We start from the raw sequence: 14,733 nt of genomic DNA, 5'->3' as shown, positions 1-14,733 counted from the left end.
TTTCGGCTTTTCCCTGTTAGGGGTCACCACAGTGGAAATCTGGTCCACTAATGATTGGCAGTAGATTTTTACGTGCTGAGTTGCCAGCCCCGACGCACAACCTTCAATGAAGGTATGCCCATTCACGCATGTCTACACACAGAAGACACTCTAGCTGAGAATCGAACAGGGCAACGTCTTACTGTGAGGCGACAATGCTACTGCAGCACCAAGTAACCTATCCCATTTGGTTAGAGACTGGCCTTACCTCTCTCATGATCGATAACTATATATTACCCCTAATAAGAATAACTGGTATCATACCATAGATAATTCGAGGGGACCCTTGCATGGGATAAAGCATTTAGTTGCCTCCTCTTTCCATTAGGAGTACAGGGGGCAGTTCTGCAGTAAATTTTCTTTTTCCCATCCATGGATCCAAATTGCGCTTGAATATGGACAGGGATGTACCTTGTTTTATTTGAATATTGAGTCTGTTCCAGAGCAGAGATGTGTAATGTCAGTGGGAACAAAATTCCAGACAGCTAGAGTGAGGCAGGACTGTATAACAGCCTGTTAAGACATAGTGACTGTAATATAGAATTGGAATTTCTTGCCCTGATTTCAGACTATAATAACATTCTACCTCATGCAATACTTTTTCGGGCGAGTTAACTTAACCAAGCTATAATAAAGTGAGCACAAGTTCTTCATTATACACTGGCAAGGGAAACACTAACTTTGTTCCTTTGCTGTAAACAATGAGAATATTTCTGCTCTGAGTCACTCTCCCTGTTACAGGCATGTTTAAGATTACATTTTAGTTCACTGTATAATTCCAACAGTGTGCTGCAAGGTGTGGTTGTAAGGGATTTGCCTTCATCACATATGGTTATTTCTCATTGCAGAGCCATGCAACATTATCATATGAGATGTAAATTCCAGGTAACACTTAATCTTTCATGTGTTCTGTTTAATTAAAGAAAATAATACAGCAAACTGACTCAGATTATTATGTATGTATTGCTCTTAGTGAATTTCATGTATTAATCTGATACACTGTATACAGTTTATAATGGAGATTGGGAATTAGCGGATCCATACCAAAGCCAGCATTCTATTCAGGTCTCAATAGACAGGATGCACATCAAACTTTGCAAGTGACTTTATGCCTGATCATCATAGATTTACACATCTAAGCCTTTTTTGTGAGTGCTTCAAAGCACATGGAGATATCAGGCAAAGGCCCTGTCAGTCAATGTCATTAATGAGAAGCCACCAAAGACTAAAGATGTCTTATGTATATTCTTGCTCAGTCTGATGGGAAGAAAGGATGTAGCCTTAGAATAAAGCAATTCAGATCCAGCATGTGTGTGCGTGTGTGTGTGTGTGTGTGTGTGTGTGTGTGTGTGTGTGTGTGTGTGTGTGTGTGTGTGTGTGTGTGTGTGTGTGTGTGTGTGTGTGTGTGTGTGTGTATGTGAGAGATAGTGTGTATATGTATGTCTGTGTGCATGAGCTTGTGCACATGTGCATTTGCTGATGTCTTATGCTTCTTTTGTAAATATTTACTCCTTCCTTTTCCTCTCACAGGTGCACTTCTATTCACTATGATACCAACTTGCCAGCCACAAGCATCATCATCACATTCCACAATGAAGCCCGATCCACCCTTCTCCGTACTGTGAAGAGGTAAACATGTTTCTAACCAGCATTTTCTTCTGTTACAGTCCATGGTATCTTATTCAGCCAAAGGTTATGGTTACTAAATAAAACAGCTTGTTCAAAAACAGCAAGATAATGTGGCTACTTTAGCTCTATCCATATAAATGGTACACTGAACTGAAGTGACATTTATTGACCGTTGTCACAGAAGCATTCACTAAACAATAGGATTGTCAGACAAAAACAATTCAACCTGTCCAAGGCAGTAGAATGCATGAAAAGTCATTCGAAACAATCACAGTAAGTGGGAGAAGTACTTTATTAAACCACAATAAAAATAAAATAGTCAGTAGCTAGTATTTTCATTTGTTCTTTGCAGATATTCTTCAAAGTGACCGAGTATAGTTGCCCATCCTGAGAAAGAAGAGGTGACCTGGTCTTCCATATTAGCTACACTTGCTTTTGGAAGAAGCTAGGAAAGACTTACACTGTTAAGTGGATCATGCTTCTCTAAGTACAGGATGATGCATGCTCTTCTAAGTTAGGAAGGACGTGTGCTCCTCTAAGTAAAGGATGATGCATGCTCCTCTAAGTTAGGAAGGACATGTGCTCCTCTAAGTAAAGGATGATGCATGCTCCTCTAAGTCAGGGATGATGCCTGCTTCTCTAAGTCAGACATGATGTGTGGTCCTCTATGTCAGGAATGATCCATGCTCCACTAACTCAGAGATGATGTGTGCTCCTCTTAGTCAGGGATAATGCGTTCCCTTCTAAGTCAGGCATGATGCATGCTCCTCTAAATCAGGAATGATGCATGCTCTACTAATGCAGAGATGATGCATGCACCTCTTAGTCAGGGATAATACATGCCCCTCTAAGTCAGACATGATGCATGCTCCTCTAAGTCAGAGATGATGTGTACTCCTCTAAGTCAGGAATGATGCATGCTCCACTAACGCAGAGATGATGCATGCATCTCTTAGTCAGGGATAATACATGCCCCTCTACGTCAGGAATGATGCATGCTCCTCTAAGTCAGGAATGAAGCATGCTTCACTAACTCAGAGTTGATGTGTGCTTGTCTTAGTCAGGGGTAATGCATGCCCCTGTAAGTCAGGCATGATGCATGCTCCTCTAAGTCAGAGATGATGGAGGTTGGAGCATGTATATTATTCCCTCCCTAAGCAGCCATTGAGAATCAGCTGGATGCCTATGGGGAGGGGGTTAGGAGGGTATCCATGCATCATTTGAGGTGAATCTTAATCCTGGTGAATGGGCTCACAGGTCCATGAAAGAACTCATCAACCAGTTGTTTTCTAGAGGGAAGGTTTCAGAAGAAAAAGAGGATCAGAGACTGGCCAAATGACAGTGATTTAATAGGCAGTTAAAGCTGCTTAGGTATGTACAATCCCATAAGCATTACATCACTAGGATGGGAAAGTCAGGAGGAAAATACTAAGGAAAAAGTTGACTGATTTTTTTGAAGAACAGCAAATAGTAAGATAAGAAAAAACACATGGTTTGTGGAAAAATACTCATGTCAAAACAAAGTTATCCATCTTTATATCTGGTTTGCAGTTTTACTTGAGAAAAGAAACTCACTGAATGTGGTACTCATTGCCTTTAGTAATAACTTTAACTGAGTCTGTCACAATACATGGATGGGCAAACTGAAGGGACTTTGATTAAGTGAGAATTTGATCAAATAGTTAAACAGGTGGTTGGGTGACACGTACCAAAAAATGGAAGTGAGGGAACCTTATCAAGGAAAACATTGATGATGACTGGAGTGTCACAGAGGACAGTTGTAAAGAAGGTGTTGTTTGTCTCATTCACATCAAACATCATTAATAGCAGTGCAAACAAAATCAGTTTATATATGGCTGACACCAACACAGCCGGAATGGTGGAAATGGAAGCAGACTTTTAAAAGTAGAAGTGGAGAATGAGGTTCGGTGTAAGGAGTTTGAAATAGATTACATTTACTTGATGGAAGAAGGTGACAATGTAGTCTGCCTTAAAGTGCATTAATCGTTCTACCCCCTCTTTAGCCTTCCCTTATTGTTTATCTTATCTTCACCTGTCTCGTGCCCTCTTGAATAATATTATGGAGCTGCCAGTCTACCCCTCCATTCTTTTAGTACATTCTATTGGTCTGTACCTCATTCAGTGAGAAGTACTTTTACAGATTCTGGGAGTAGATAATCTCTGTAACATGCTACCTGTACTCCATATCTGCTCTGCCCTTCTTGTTTATGGTGATATCATCACACCTCCCGGACAAGAATTTATGCAACCGTACCATGTTTTGCATTTGTTCTGATCTCTATGGAGACCAGATACAGCTGCTCTAGACACTGATTAACTCCTCAGTCCATGTTATTTTGGTAACTTTCCTCTGGAGTCCTTTCCTCAGCCTGAAGCCTCTGTCTTTGCATTGGCTCCAGAAGTGGAACTGGAGAAAGTGGGTGCAAGGTCCGGAACTGGATTGCTGCATTGTTAAATGGTAGGACACAAAGAGATCTAGTGGGGTGGAAAATGTCAGGAAAAGGGAAGGTGACTAGAGATGTACAACTGGAGATGGTCTGGGGCCCATCATTTTTCACTGTATTTATGATACATATATATGATGAAACACAGAACAGGAGCAACCTCTTTGCTGATGATATAAAGTTAGAGCAACACTGGGGGATGAGGGAAGAGTCTAAAAAAGTATTTGGAAAGGCTGACCAAGTGAGTTGAAAGATGGAAGTTGACGTTTAGTATAGATAAATGTAAAGTGCTGTATGTGAACCCCAACAGCCACCGTATGTAGTACTAGAAAGAGAAAGTGAGGCTAATGGCAAGAGAGCAGGAAAAGGATTATGGAGGGTTGATCATGCCTTGACTGGATCACAAAGATCAGCGTGACAGAGCAGTGGCAGTAGCCTTTAGGATGCTGGGGTGTATCTTCAGAGTGATAGAGATCAGAAACAAAGATGTGATACTTCCATGATCAAGCTACACCTATGAGAAAACGTGCAGTTCTGGAGGTTTGCAAGGAAACGGATATTAGTTTGCTTGAATGTGTCCACAGGAAAGGTACCAGAAGAGTACATGAGCTACAAGGGAAAGGATATGACCAGAAACAGAGAAGACATGAGATGGGTACACAGGATGACATCAAGGAGATGGAATGGGGGTGGAGCGACACAGGAAGGAGATTGTAAGGACCATCTGTTCTTTGGATCAGGTACACAAGCAATGCATTGCAAACAGAAAATACTCCTTGTATCTATGAAAACACGTCTGCATGGAGTGGTCTGCAGTGACCATCAGAATTAGTAGGAATACTAGAGGCATTCAAGACAGTATGGGACAGGAGGAGAAGAGATGAGGGAGAAAACAGGAAGGGAGATATGAATACATGGAAGACAATTTGCCTGATGCTCAAATATATTATTAAGTTGTGTCATTTTTGGAATATTTACATGGAAGCATGTTCATAATTGAGGAAGATGTTCCTGAATATTGTTTCTCAGTGCTGGACATGTGAACAGGATGTGCTTGATACATAGGAGCATGTTTTTTTGGAATGGACTTCTTCACATTTAACAATACTGACTTAATATTTCAGTTTTTACAAAAGAAGATCTGTATATTACAGAAAAAAAAAACTTACACTTGTGGTTTGAGATAATTACTCAACAAATAGAAATCTAAGACAGTGACAACAGTTAAAATGTTAAAGAAATGGCAGATACATTGTAAATTAGAGAAAGCAAAGAAATCCAAGGCTTTTCAATGACTGAACAGGTGCAGGTACTGATTTAGACACATTATGTTTTAAACAAACTATACTAGTATTTACAAAATGTTGAGCAACGTATGAGCGATAAGGGGTGTACCATTCAGTGGAAATTTGTTTTATTAATGCATTTTTGACCAAATAGAAAGACGTGGTAGGTTTTTATTTATTTATTTAAGAGGTTTTGCGGGGCTACAAGTCAACCATCAGGGTGATGCCACAAAAGGTCTGGAGACTGACTACAGCCATTGCTTATCCACCCCCTTCTCTGAGTTCTGTGGTTTTGAAAAGACAATGACTTTTGTAAAGAAAAGTTATTTTCATTTAATTGCTACAGAAATATAGCCTAAACAGGATATGGCAGTGTAGCCTGCCTTGCCACTATATCTGCAAAGTCTTACCTTTTGCCAGAAAGGAATAATTAGTCTTGTGTGCTGTACATTTCACTACAGCGATTTCCCATGGTAATAATAAAGCAGCTAACAATTTTTTAACAAAACAGCATTTTTAATTGCTGTTGCTGCTGATGTTAAATAACACCGTTCTTTCCAAAGTGTACCAAAATCATGAACTAATTCCTGATAAGACTGTATGTAACAGGGAACACCAAATCTAGAAATTTAGTTAGAAACTTTTTTGCCCTCCTGTGTGCATCATTCTTTATACACGGATATGCTTTTACCCATCAGGAAAAACTGTCAACTACAGTCACTGTGTGTCTGAATTTCTGCACTTGAGGAAGTTCAATAACGTCCCTCTGGAAAAAACAGAATGGTCCTCAAGACTTTTCTAATGATTAGGGTTGGAATGACTCATTGATAATACAAGGTCCAGCATGTAGATGTCTTTGGACAACAGGCCAGATACTGAATGCCTGTTGGCTGGCATAAGGTGGAAGAGATACATTATACAGAAGAGGCTGAAGCTCTGATGGGGCAGTTAGACATAATTTATATATTCTTAATAAAGGGCTTAGTATGCATATTTTTGATGCAAAAATTGCCTGTATTGCCAATGTGAGTTTTGACTGTACTGCTAGATAACACTATTCGTTTACAAACGCGAATAAAAAGCATCAATTGTAATGGAAAATACATATATTGAAGAATCCCAGTCTCTTGTGTGATGTAGGATATAATACCATACTGTAAATTGATAAGACTGGGCTGTTTTCAGATATATGACTTTGTGATAAATGTTATTTATGTTATAAAAAGAGGATAACTTAAAAGTGTAATCCAACCTGATATAAACTTTCCTGAACATAAAACATAATGGCCGACAAAAGCATGATTTGACGGCAACAAACATATTTGAAATACTTTAAAATGTCATGTTTCCAAGAATGATAGAACCAGCCCTGGAAGGACAGGGTATCTGATCAAAAAAATATTCTAGAGTCTCACAACAAGAGATCTGAGAATCTACTAGCAGTAGATTAAGCTAAGTGCCTCCTTAAAACTGGGAGAATTTTTCCATTTCCCAAAGCATATACTGCGAAGAATAAAAAAAAAAAAAAAAAAGTCAGCAAGTCATTCAAGATATAATACTGCAGCTCACACACAATTTTTCTGCTGCTACAAACTAGTGACAGAATAGTCAACCCTCTACAAGGGAAGAAACTTCGGAATCTAATACTCCCAAGTTGTAATTTTCCACAAGACAGAAAGAGAATCATCAGTGGAGAAAGGAATCAGGTTTTCCAGACAAGTCAACCAAATTCTACCTGCTGCTGAGTGGATTCACTACTAGAAAAGAAAGAGAAAGCATAAACCCAAAAAGGCTATTAATTCTATTAGTTAAACTCCTTTAAGGAAAGTGAACACTAACTGCTGAAGACTGCATTCCTGACTGCATACCCAAAGAATAAGGAAACAGATTTCTAGACTGTTTCAACCCAAAAGCTCCAGGAGCACCAAAATATGAATTTTACTTATATTAAGTTTGCAACACTGAATTCCTGCACAAAGAACTGTATATCAGTTGTATTTATTTATGAACATTGCATTAACATGTTTTATTTAATTAACAAATATAGCAATGGTTTTAATAGTGCAATAAGCTATATTTTATACCAAAACAGCCTGGTGCATACTGGGTATTTTTCATTTTTTCTTATTACTGAAATTGTAGCAACATTCTTGGGAAGATAGCAAAGCTGTGCATTGAGTGATACTTATTTTCCCTTACCTTCTGTATAGGTAAGTTTTAATACTATTTCACAGGACTAGGGGAATTATTTCTCCCAACAGAATTTACCATAGATTATTACCTATATAGGACGGTACAGTGGTGTACCGGTTAGTGCTATCCCCTCACAGTAAGAGGTTCTTTGGTTTGATTCTCAGCTGGGGTGCCTTCTGTTTGAAGTCTGCATGTCCTCCCTGCATTCATGTGGGTTTCTTGCAGGTGCTCGGTTTCCTTCCACATTCCAAAGACATGCAGTAGGTGGATTGGACACTCTAAATTGGCCCTAGGTGTGAGTGTCTGCGTACAAGTGTATGGTGTACCCTCTGAGGAGGGTTGGGTCTCGGGCTAGCAACCCAACCCCATAAAACCTGTACCTGCTACAGAAACGAGTGATGAAGGGTGCTCATTGCTTGATGTGCTAAAATGCATGGGAGTGAATCCAGGATCCCACCTATATGAGAAGTAGGTATACACGTGACCTTCCTTGAAATGCAGATGTGAAATAAAAGCTAATTAATAAAAATGTGCTGCACCACACAATCATTACACAATGTGTTGTAGCACACAGTCACTATGCAATGTGCTATACCACACACTTACAACACAATGTGCTCTACCACACAATCACTACACATAGCTTTTGTAGTCCAAATGCAGCAATGATCAGACTGACTAGATTCTTAGATATGAATTCTACCACTGGCACAGTTGTATGACAAAAATATGAACAGCTTATGTGGATGGCATTTCCCCCAAAGACAGTGTTGTTGACTGCTTCTGTAATGCCTGTACTTTAAAATTACATTGAACATATTTGACTCTGTCATGGTTATTATGTGCAAGGGTATTTCAAAACATAAAACCATTGTTCCGTTACCAAACTGCAGGTCAGCAGATTGATTTACTCCAAAAACAGGAGTGTTTGCCCTCCAGTATCATTGATTTTCAGTGATTCTCATACACAAACTAGGTTTATGCTTGCTTATTCAGTGAACGCTTTGTCCCATGGTGTCTCTCTAGTTATTTCAGTACAGAAATGATAATTTGCGCTGAACTGTTTTAGGACTTATGTTTCAGTCATGGATTGCCTATAACAAACACCACAACTGAACATGAAGATATTTATAAGTTGGTACTAGAGCACCTTGAGTCAAAGTTCAGTGACTGACTTAGTGGCCATTTCATTTGACCTTAGGGCATATACTCTGGGCACCTGGGCCAGAAGACATGTCAAGCAGCCAACTGATCACCATGTGGTACTGAGTTAGTGAGGCAGCTGGCCTGGAAGGTGAAATGATAAAGGAAATGCAAATGAGTACTGAGTGTATCCTGGGAGATCCTGGTGATGTTTCTGTATGTGATGAATAAAATTCCAGTTTCCAGAAGAGCTTCTCCCCGATAACTAGGGAGGCTGATGATATGGAGTCTGAATGGACCCTGTTCAAGATCTCTGTAGCTGAGGTAGTGGCAAGGACCTTTTATCTAGTAGGTGATCAGTTGTTGATGTAGCAGTAATTCTGGGACCTGTAACTCTATCTTACATTTTTCTAAAAATAAAACTCAGTTCTTGTAAGTTTCGTAAGTAGAAATATTAGAATTATACCAGGGATTTTTAAGTGCAATGTCCAGGCATTAACTTTGCGTTAATGACTTAGAATATATCAGAATACATTACTATGATTCCATTATAATTTTAGCACATACAGATGTATGCAAAATTAAAACAAATACTTAAGTACAGAACTCTCAATAAAGCAAGGTGATAATATTACAAATAGTAAATTTAAGAAGAAACACAAGTTATGGTGAATGAGTACTCTAATGTAAAATGCCAAAGTCAGTGAAAATCTTATATTTTACCAATATTGAATAGTCCAGATGTGAGGTTTCCTGATATTTTTTCCTTGAAAAATGAAAAATCTGTGTCCCTGCTGTAGCACCTGCCAGTGGATACAAGCGATGAAGGAAGTAATCAGAACAATGTGAAAAGCCTTCTGTGTAATGCAAATGGGGGAGTCTTCAGATATAATGCCAAGGTACTATCACAAATGGAAGGTGACATCTGTAACAATTAGCAAACCAAAGGCTTTTTGTGTTTGATAGGAACATGGTGTGGGCACTGAGAATTACTTTGTGATGGACTTACAGTGGTCTAGGCAAATCATCCAGTAACTCAGAAGGAGAAAGTTAGACATTGCCTCATTTATCAGTAGTAGAGAAGTGTTTAAGTTGACTGCAGGCATTGTTAAAAGATGGAAGAAACAGAATGAGGAATTTCTGAATCCAGTGGACAAGGCAGTGCCTGAAACAGATGGTGGAACTGGAATATTTCAATAGATGAATTTGCTGTAGTGATAAAACATTTCCACTATGACAAGGTGGTGAGAGAAGATGAAAATGCTTTACATACATTGGAGTATCATAGTTAACCCACCTTTTCAGTGTCTCAGGAAATAATGGAATAATACCTCTGGAACTGCAAACTGGGAATATAGACCCCCCCCCAAAGGGGGGGATACACTGTCTATTTATAGAGTGATCATGCTTCTCAGAATTCCTAGGAAAGCCAGTGTTAGGGTGCTGGAAAAAAAGGACTCTGCAACAGTCAAGCCTTAAGTTTAGGAGTAATGTGAATTCCACGCTGGCTACGGAGCACTGCATTGTGTCTTTGCCCTTGCAGAGATGTTGGAGGGGTCATGCGAGCTGCATGTTTCATGTTTGCAGATAGTTTTATTTTCCTAGCCTGAAGTGGCTGTGATCTCCAGTGTGCATTAGATTAGTCCAGTGTTTACAGTGAAACAGATGAGATGAAAATAATGTCCTTCAAGTTAGTGTTTATGGTTCTCTCCTGGAAAAGATTGCAGTGCTTTCTTCAAGTATGTGTGTTTGTGTATGTGTATGTGAATGTGTGTATTTGAGCAAGCTGTTGCCTGTGGAAGAATTTTAGTACCATGGGGTCTTGGTGACAAGCAAAGGTACAGGAGAGCTGACCAGTGGATGGGTACAACAGCAGCAGTTCTACAGACATTGTAAGAACAGCAGTGGTGAAGTATGGCCTGAGTCACAGGACAAAGATCTCAGTTTGCTGGCTAGTCTTTTTCTCCATCTTCACTTATGGTCATGAGCTTTGGGTAGTGACTTGAAAGGAAGACATCACACATACATGAGGTTCCTTCAGAGAGCAGCTGAGCTAGTCTCAGTGACAGTGGGAGGAGCTCAGCAATCAAGGTGGGTCTTCCTATACAGCTCCATGCTGCTCTGGACTGAAGGGAGTCAGTTGAAGTGGTTTAATCTCCTTGTGAGGATGCCTCCTGTACCTCCCATAGGAGGAATATCATAACCAGCCCTCTGGGAGGAGGCTCTGGAACAGACCTAAGAAATGCTGGAGGAATTATATATTTCAGGATGCCTGAGAATACTAAAAGAAGTGTTAACTGTTGCTGAAAATGGGAAAATCTTATATGCCCTGTTCATTTTGTTCCTACCAGGATAATCCATTTAGAAAATGGATGTCTGGATGAGTGTACCTTAGAACCAGCACTCCACTGTTATAGTTTTATCATTTCTTTATGAATCCCCCCCCCCCAGTGATTGTGAGTATACAGTATTTATAATCACCCTCTTTATTATTGTCACATACAGAGTGCTAAGTCATCACTGCCAGAAATCAAGTACATATAAAACAAGAAAAAGATGCTCTTTTTAAACAAATGCCTGCAAAATGAAAAAAAAGATCTATTATCATCTTTTCACATAATATTTAGTTTGTGGTCCTACCTGCTATGTCACTGCCTTACCCTTACTGCTCGTCCAGTGCTACAGTATCATTTCACATGAAATGTAAATGTTTCCTTCTTTATAAGATGAGTCTGAACTAAGGTAAACAGTGTAGTGCATTTCAGAATGTTATTTTCTTCATTGTAGTTCAATTAGTCCATATCAGGGGGCATGAACAGGAGGTGATAAACATGCACCCTAATAGCTGGCATCCAGTTATCAGGGGGCATGAACAGGAGGTGATAAACATGCACCCTAATAGCTGGCATCCAGTTATCAGGGGGCATGAACAGGAGGTGATTAACATACACACTAATAGCTGGCATCCAGTTATCAGGGAACATGAACAGGAGGTGATAAACATGCACCCTGATAGCTGGCATCCAGTTATCAGGGGGCATGAACAGGATGTGCTGATGGGGAGGAGCTGCAGTAAGAACATTCATTTATGAAGCTGTGGGGATATCAGGACTAGCTCATATAAATTAATATTGTTACAGCAGTCACTGTTGTGGTTGCAGTAAAGCTCAATGTGTGCTTTTTTCTTTTTTTTTTTTTTTGAGGGGCCACCTGATTAGGGAACTGCTCAGGGTGCCAGAGTAGTTAGAAACTGCTCTGAACTTTTATTGATTGTTTGCTAACTTTTTAGAAATGTTGGTCTTTATGCCTTCAAGCTTGTGCTGCTACACTGAGATGTTTCACATTCATTTCAAGTAAACGACTTTTTAGTCCGTGCACAAAATCAAAGTGAAATCGAACTTTGCAGTCATTAAGCTGTACACCTCCTTTTTTCTTCAGACTTTTCTCTCTCTCATTACAATCCCTTCTAAATGTGTTCTAATGACTATTACATAATATAAAGACTAGTTGTATATATTTAGCTAACAAAGCAACATGTGTCGCACACTGGTATGCATGTTACAACTACACCAAACAGAAGGGAACAATTAAAAAGGTTGATACTTGTAAAAAAAAAAAAAAAACAGAATGCTGACAGCCATGAACTTGGCCTCTTTTTTGTGACTAAATGCCCTTGATTTAGATTACCTTTAGGCTGGGGATGTAATATCACAAGATGTAATGCTTCCTCCCCTTAGCCAAGGAAAGACAAAACAGTCAGCATTTATGCTGTCTGCATTGTGAAAGCCTACAGAACTACCTGTCCTGACTTTAAGAAGATTCAAGACAATCAGAAGAAAAAGCTGTCTATGCTAGCCTGCTTGTAATTTAAATGTTTTCTTTACTGCAGGATACCTTTCATTTTCTTCGTCTTCGTTGGGCTTTTCCCGGTTAGGGGTCGCCACAGCGGATCATCTGTCCGCTCATGATTGGCAGTGGAGTTTTACGGTGTCGAGTTGCCAGCCCGGCGCCCAACCTTCCACAGAAGGCACACACACACGCACACACTCATGCCTAGGGCCAATTTAGAGTGTTCAATCCACCTACAGCAAGTTGTAATAGATGACATGATGAAAAATACAGTTAGAATTTATTTCCCTTTTAAGTAGCTTATTAACTTTCTGTTCCCCTACTGAAACGCTTTCTGCATGCAGAGCCCTTAAGGTGTTGAGAAGTATTACAGATATTAGAATATACAGACTAGATTTAGAACAGTTGTACACCTATGTCTCACATCCTGCAGAAGCTTGGCTGTTTACTGAATGTACTGTATGTTATGTCATCTATCTCACCTCTGCCACAAAAGAATCGCTATTTTACAGTAAGTCTTTCAAATCTATCTGAGCTTAAGTAAAGGACCTACCACTATGTTCAACAAGTGTACAGGTATAATATGCCACTAAAGTGTATGCCTTGTGATGGAGCAACCATCATGCGGAATTTTTCTGCTGATTCACCATGTCATTTGCTATTTACACTCCTGTGGAGTCAGTAGATATAAGGATACATGAACTACAAAATGAACTGGCACCCCACCTAAGTGTCATGTTTAATCATAGCCTCACCTCAGGCTTCGTGCCCACTGAGTGGCGCACAGCTACAGTTATCCAGCTCCACAAGGGAGGATCCACCTTGGATCCCGGGAACTATCGTCCCATCAGTCTGACAAGCCTGATCTGCAAGGGCATGGAACGCATTACCATGGAACTTATAAACAAAGACATTGGCAACATCCAGACACTGGACCCCATCCAGTTTGGGTTTGTGAAGTGCCGATCTTGTCTCCTGAATCTGATTGACTTCTTCGAGTCGGTCTCCAGAGCTGTGGACGAGGGTAATGAGGTCCACACAGCCTATCTGGACCTCGCCAAGGCCTTCGACACCATCCCCCACTGTGGAATCATTGACAAACTTACTAAGCTGGGCATAAATCCCTACATCACTCGATGGGTTGCCAACTGGCTTACTGACAGAACCCAGACTGTAAAAGTAGCCGACTCCAAATCCAGCTCCAGACAAGTGACAAGTGGAGTATCTCAGGGTTCAGTCCTGGGACCACTCTTGTTTGGCATCTACTTCTCTGAAGTACAGACCAACACTAAGGGACTCTGGCTAACAAAGTTTGCAGATGACTGCAAACTGGGAGCCATTATTGAATCCCCAAATGATGTGGATATTCTACAAAAGGGCCTTACAGAAACAGATGCCTGGTGCCAGAGCCATGGGCTCAAGCTTAATGCCAAAAAATGTATAGTCATCCCCTTTGGAAAAAAACATGTACCCATGAACTACCACATAGGTGGCAGGACACTAAACATCGAAAGTGTGATGAGAGACTTAGGGACACAAGTGGACAGTGGTCTCACTTTTGATAACCACATCGCCACAACAGTCAGGAAATCCTTCTATGTGGCACACCTCATCACTAAGGGCTTTTCATCCAGAAAAAAGGAGGTCATTGTCCCACTGTACTCATCCCTCATTAGACCCATTATAGAGTATAATGCCCCATTTGGTATGTACCTCACAAGACATCTGCAACAGCTGGAAAGGCCACAGAAATACCTCATTAAAAGAATCACAGGCCTAAAGCAGATGCTTTACAAGGCCATGTCAAACCCTGAGCTGTTGGACATGCTCCACTTAAAGAAATCCCAATCCCTCAGAGCCACACACTCCAGGGATCTAAACCTTATCATCACAATGAACAAAACATGCTGGAGGGATCAGTTTCTGACCCAGAGACTCCCCATACTCTGGAAAAGACTGCCCATACATGTCAAGCAGAGCACCTCATTGGCCCTCTTCAAAAGGAACCTTGATGATTGGATGGGAGATAGGAAATTCACCCCAGGGATCATGTCAGTCGCCCTGCTAGACAGGGGCCCAGAGAAGTAAATATTGTGGGAAAAAATTTCCAGGGAATTGTTATGGCTAGG

At 40.3% G+C, this 14,733-nt stretch overlaps 1 protein-coding gene across 1 annotated transcript in view; it reads left to right on the top strand.

Moving 5' to 3' along the window:
- GALNT16 (polypeptide N-acetylgalactosaminyltransferase 16) overlaps positions 1-14,733 on the top strand; it is a 1,415,037-nt gene that overhangs the window by 733,855 nt on the left and 666,449 nt on the right. Inside the window, exon 3 of the mRNA XM_044074007.1 lies at positions 1,570-1,668. Coding sequence (XP_043929942.1) covers positions 1,570-1,668 — 99 coding nt within the window. The remainder of the gene's footprint in view (positions 1-1,569; positions 1,669-14,733) is intronic.

Source organism: Protopterus annectens, chromosome 6.part0 (assembly GCF_019279795.1).
Source record: "Protopterus annectens isolate FY-2018-M chromosome 6.part0, PAN1.0, whole genome shotgun sequence".
NCBI lineage: Eukaryota > Metazoa > Chordata > Ceratodontiformes > Protopteridae > Protopterus > Protopterus annectens.
Note: the sequence above shows the minus strand (reverse complement) of the source record. Positions and strands in the feature narration are given on the sequence as shown.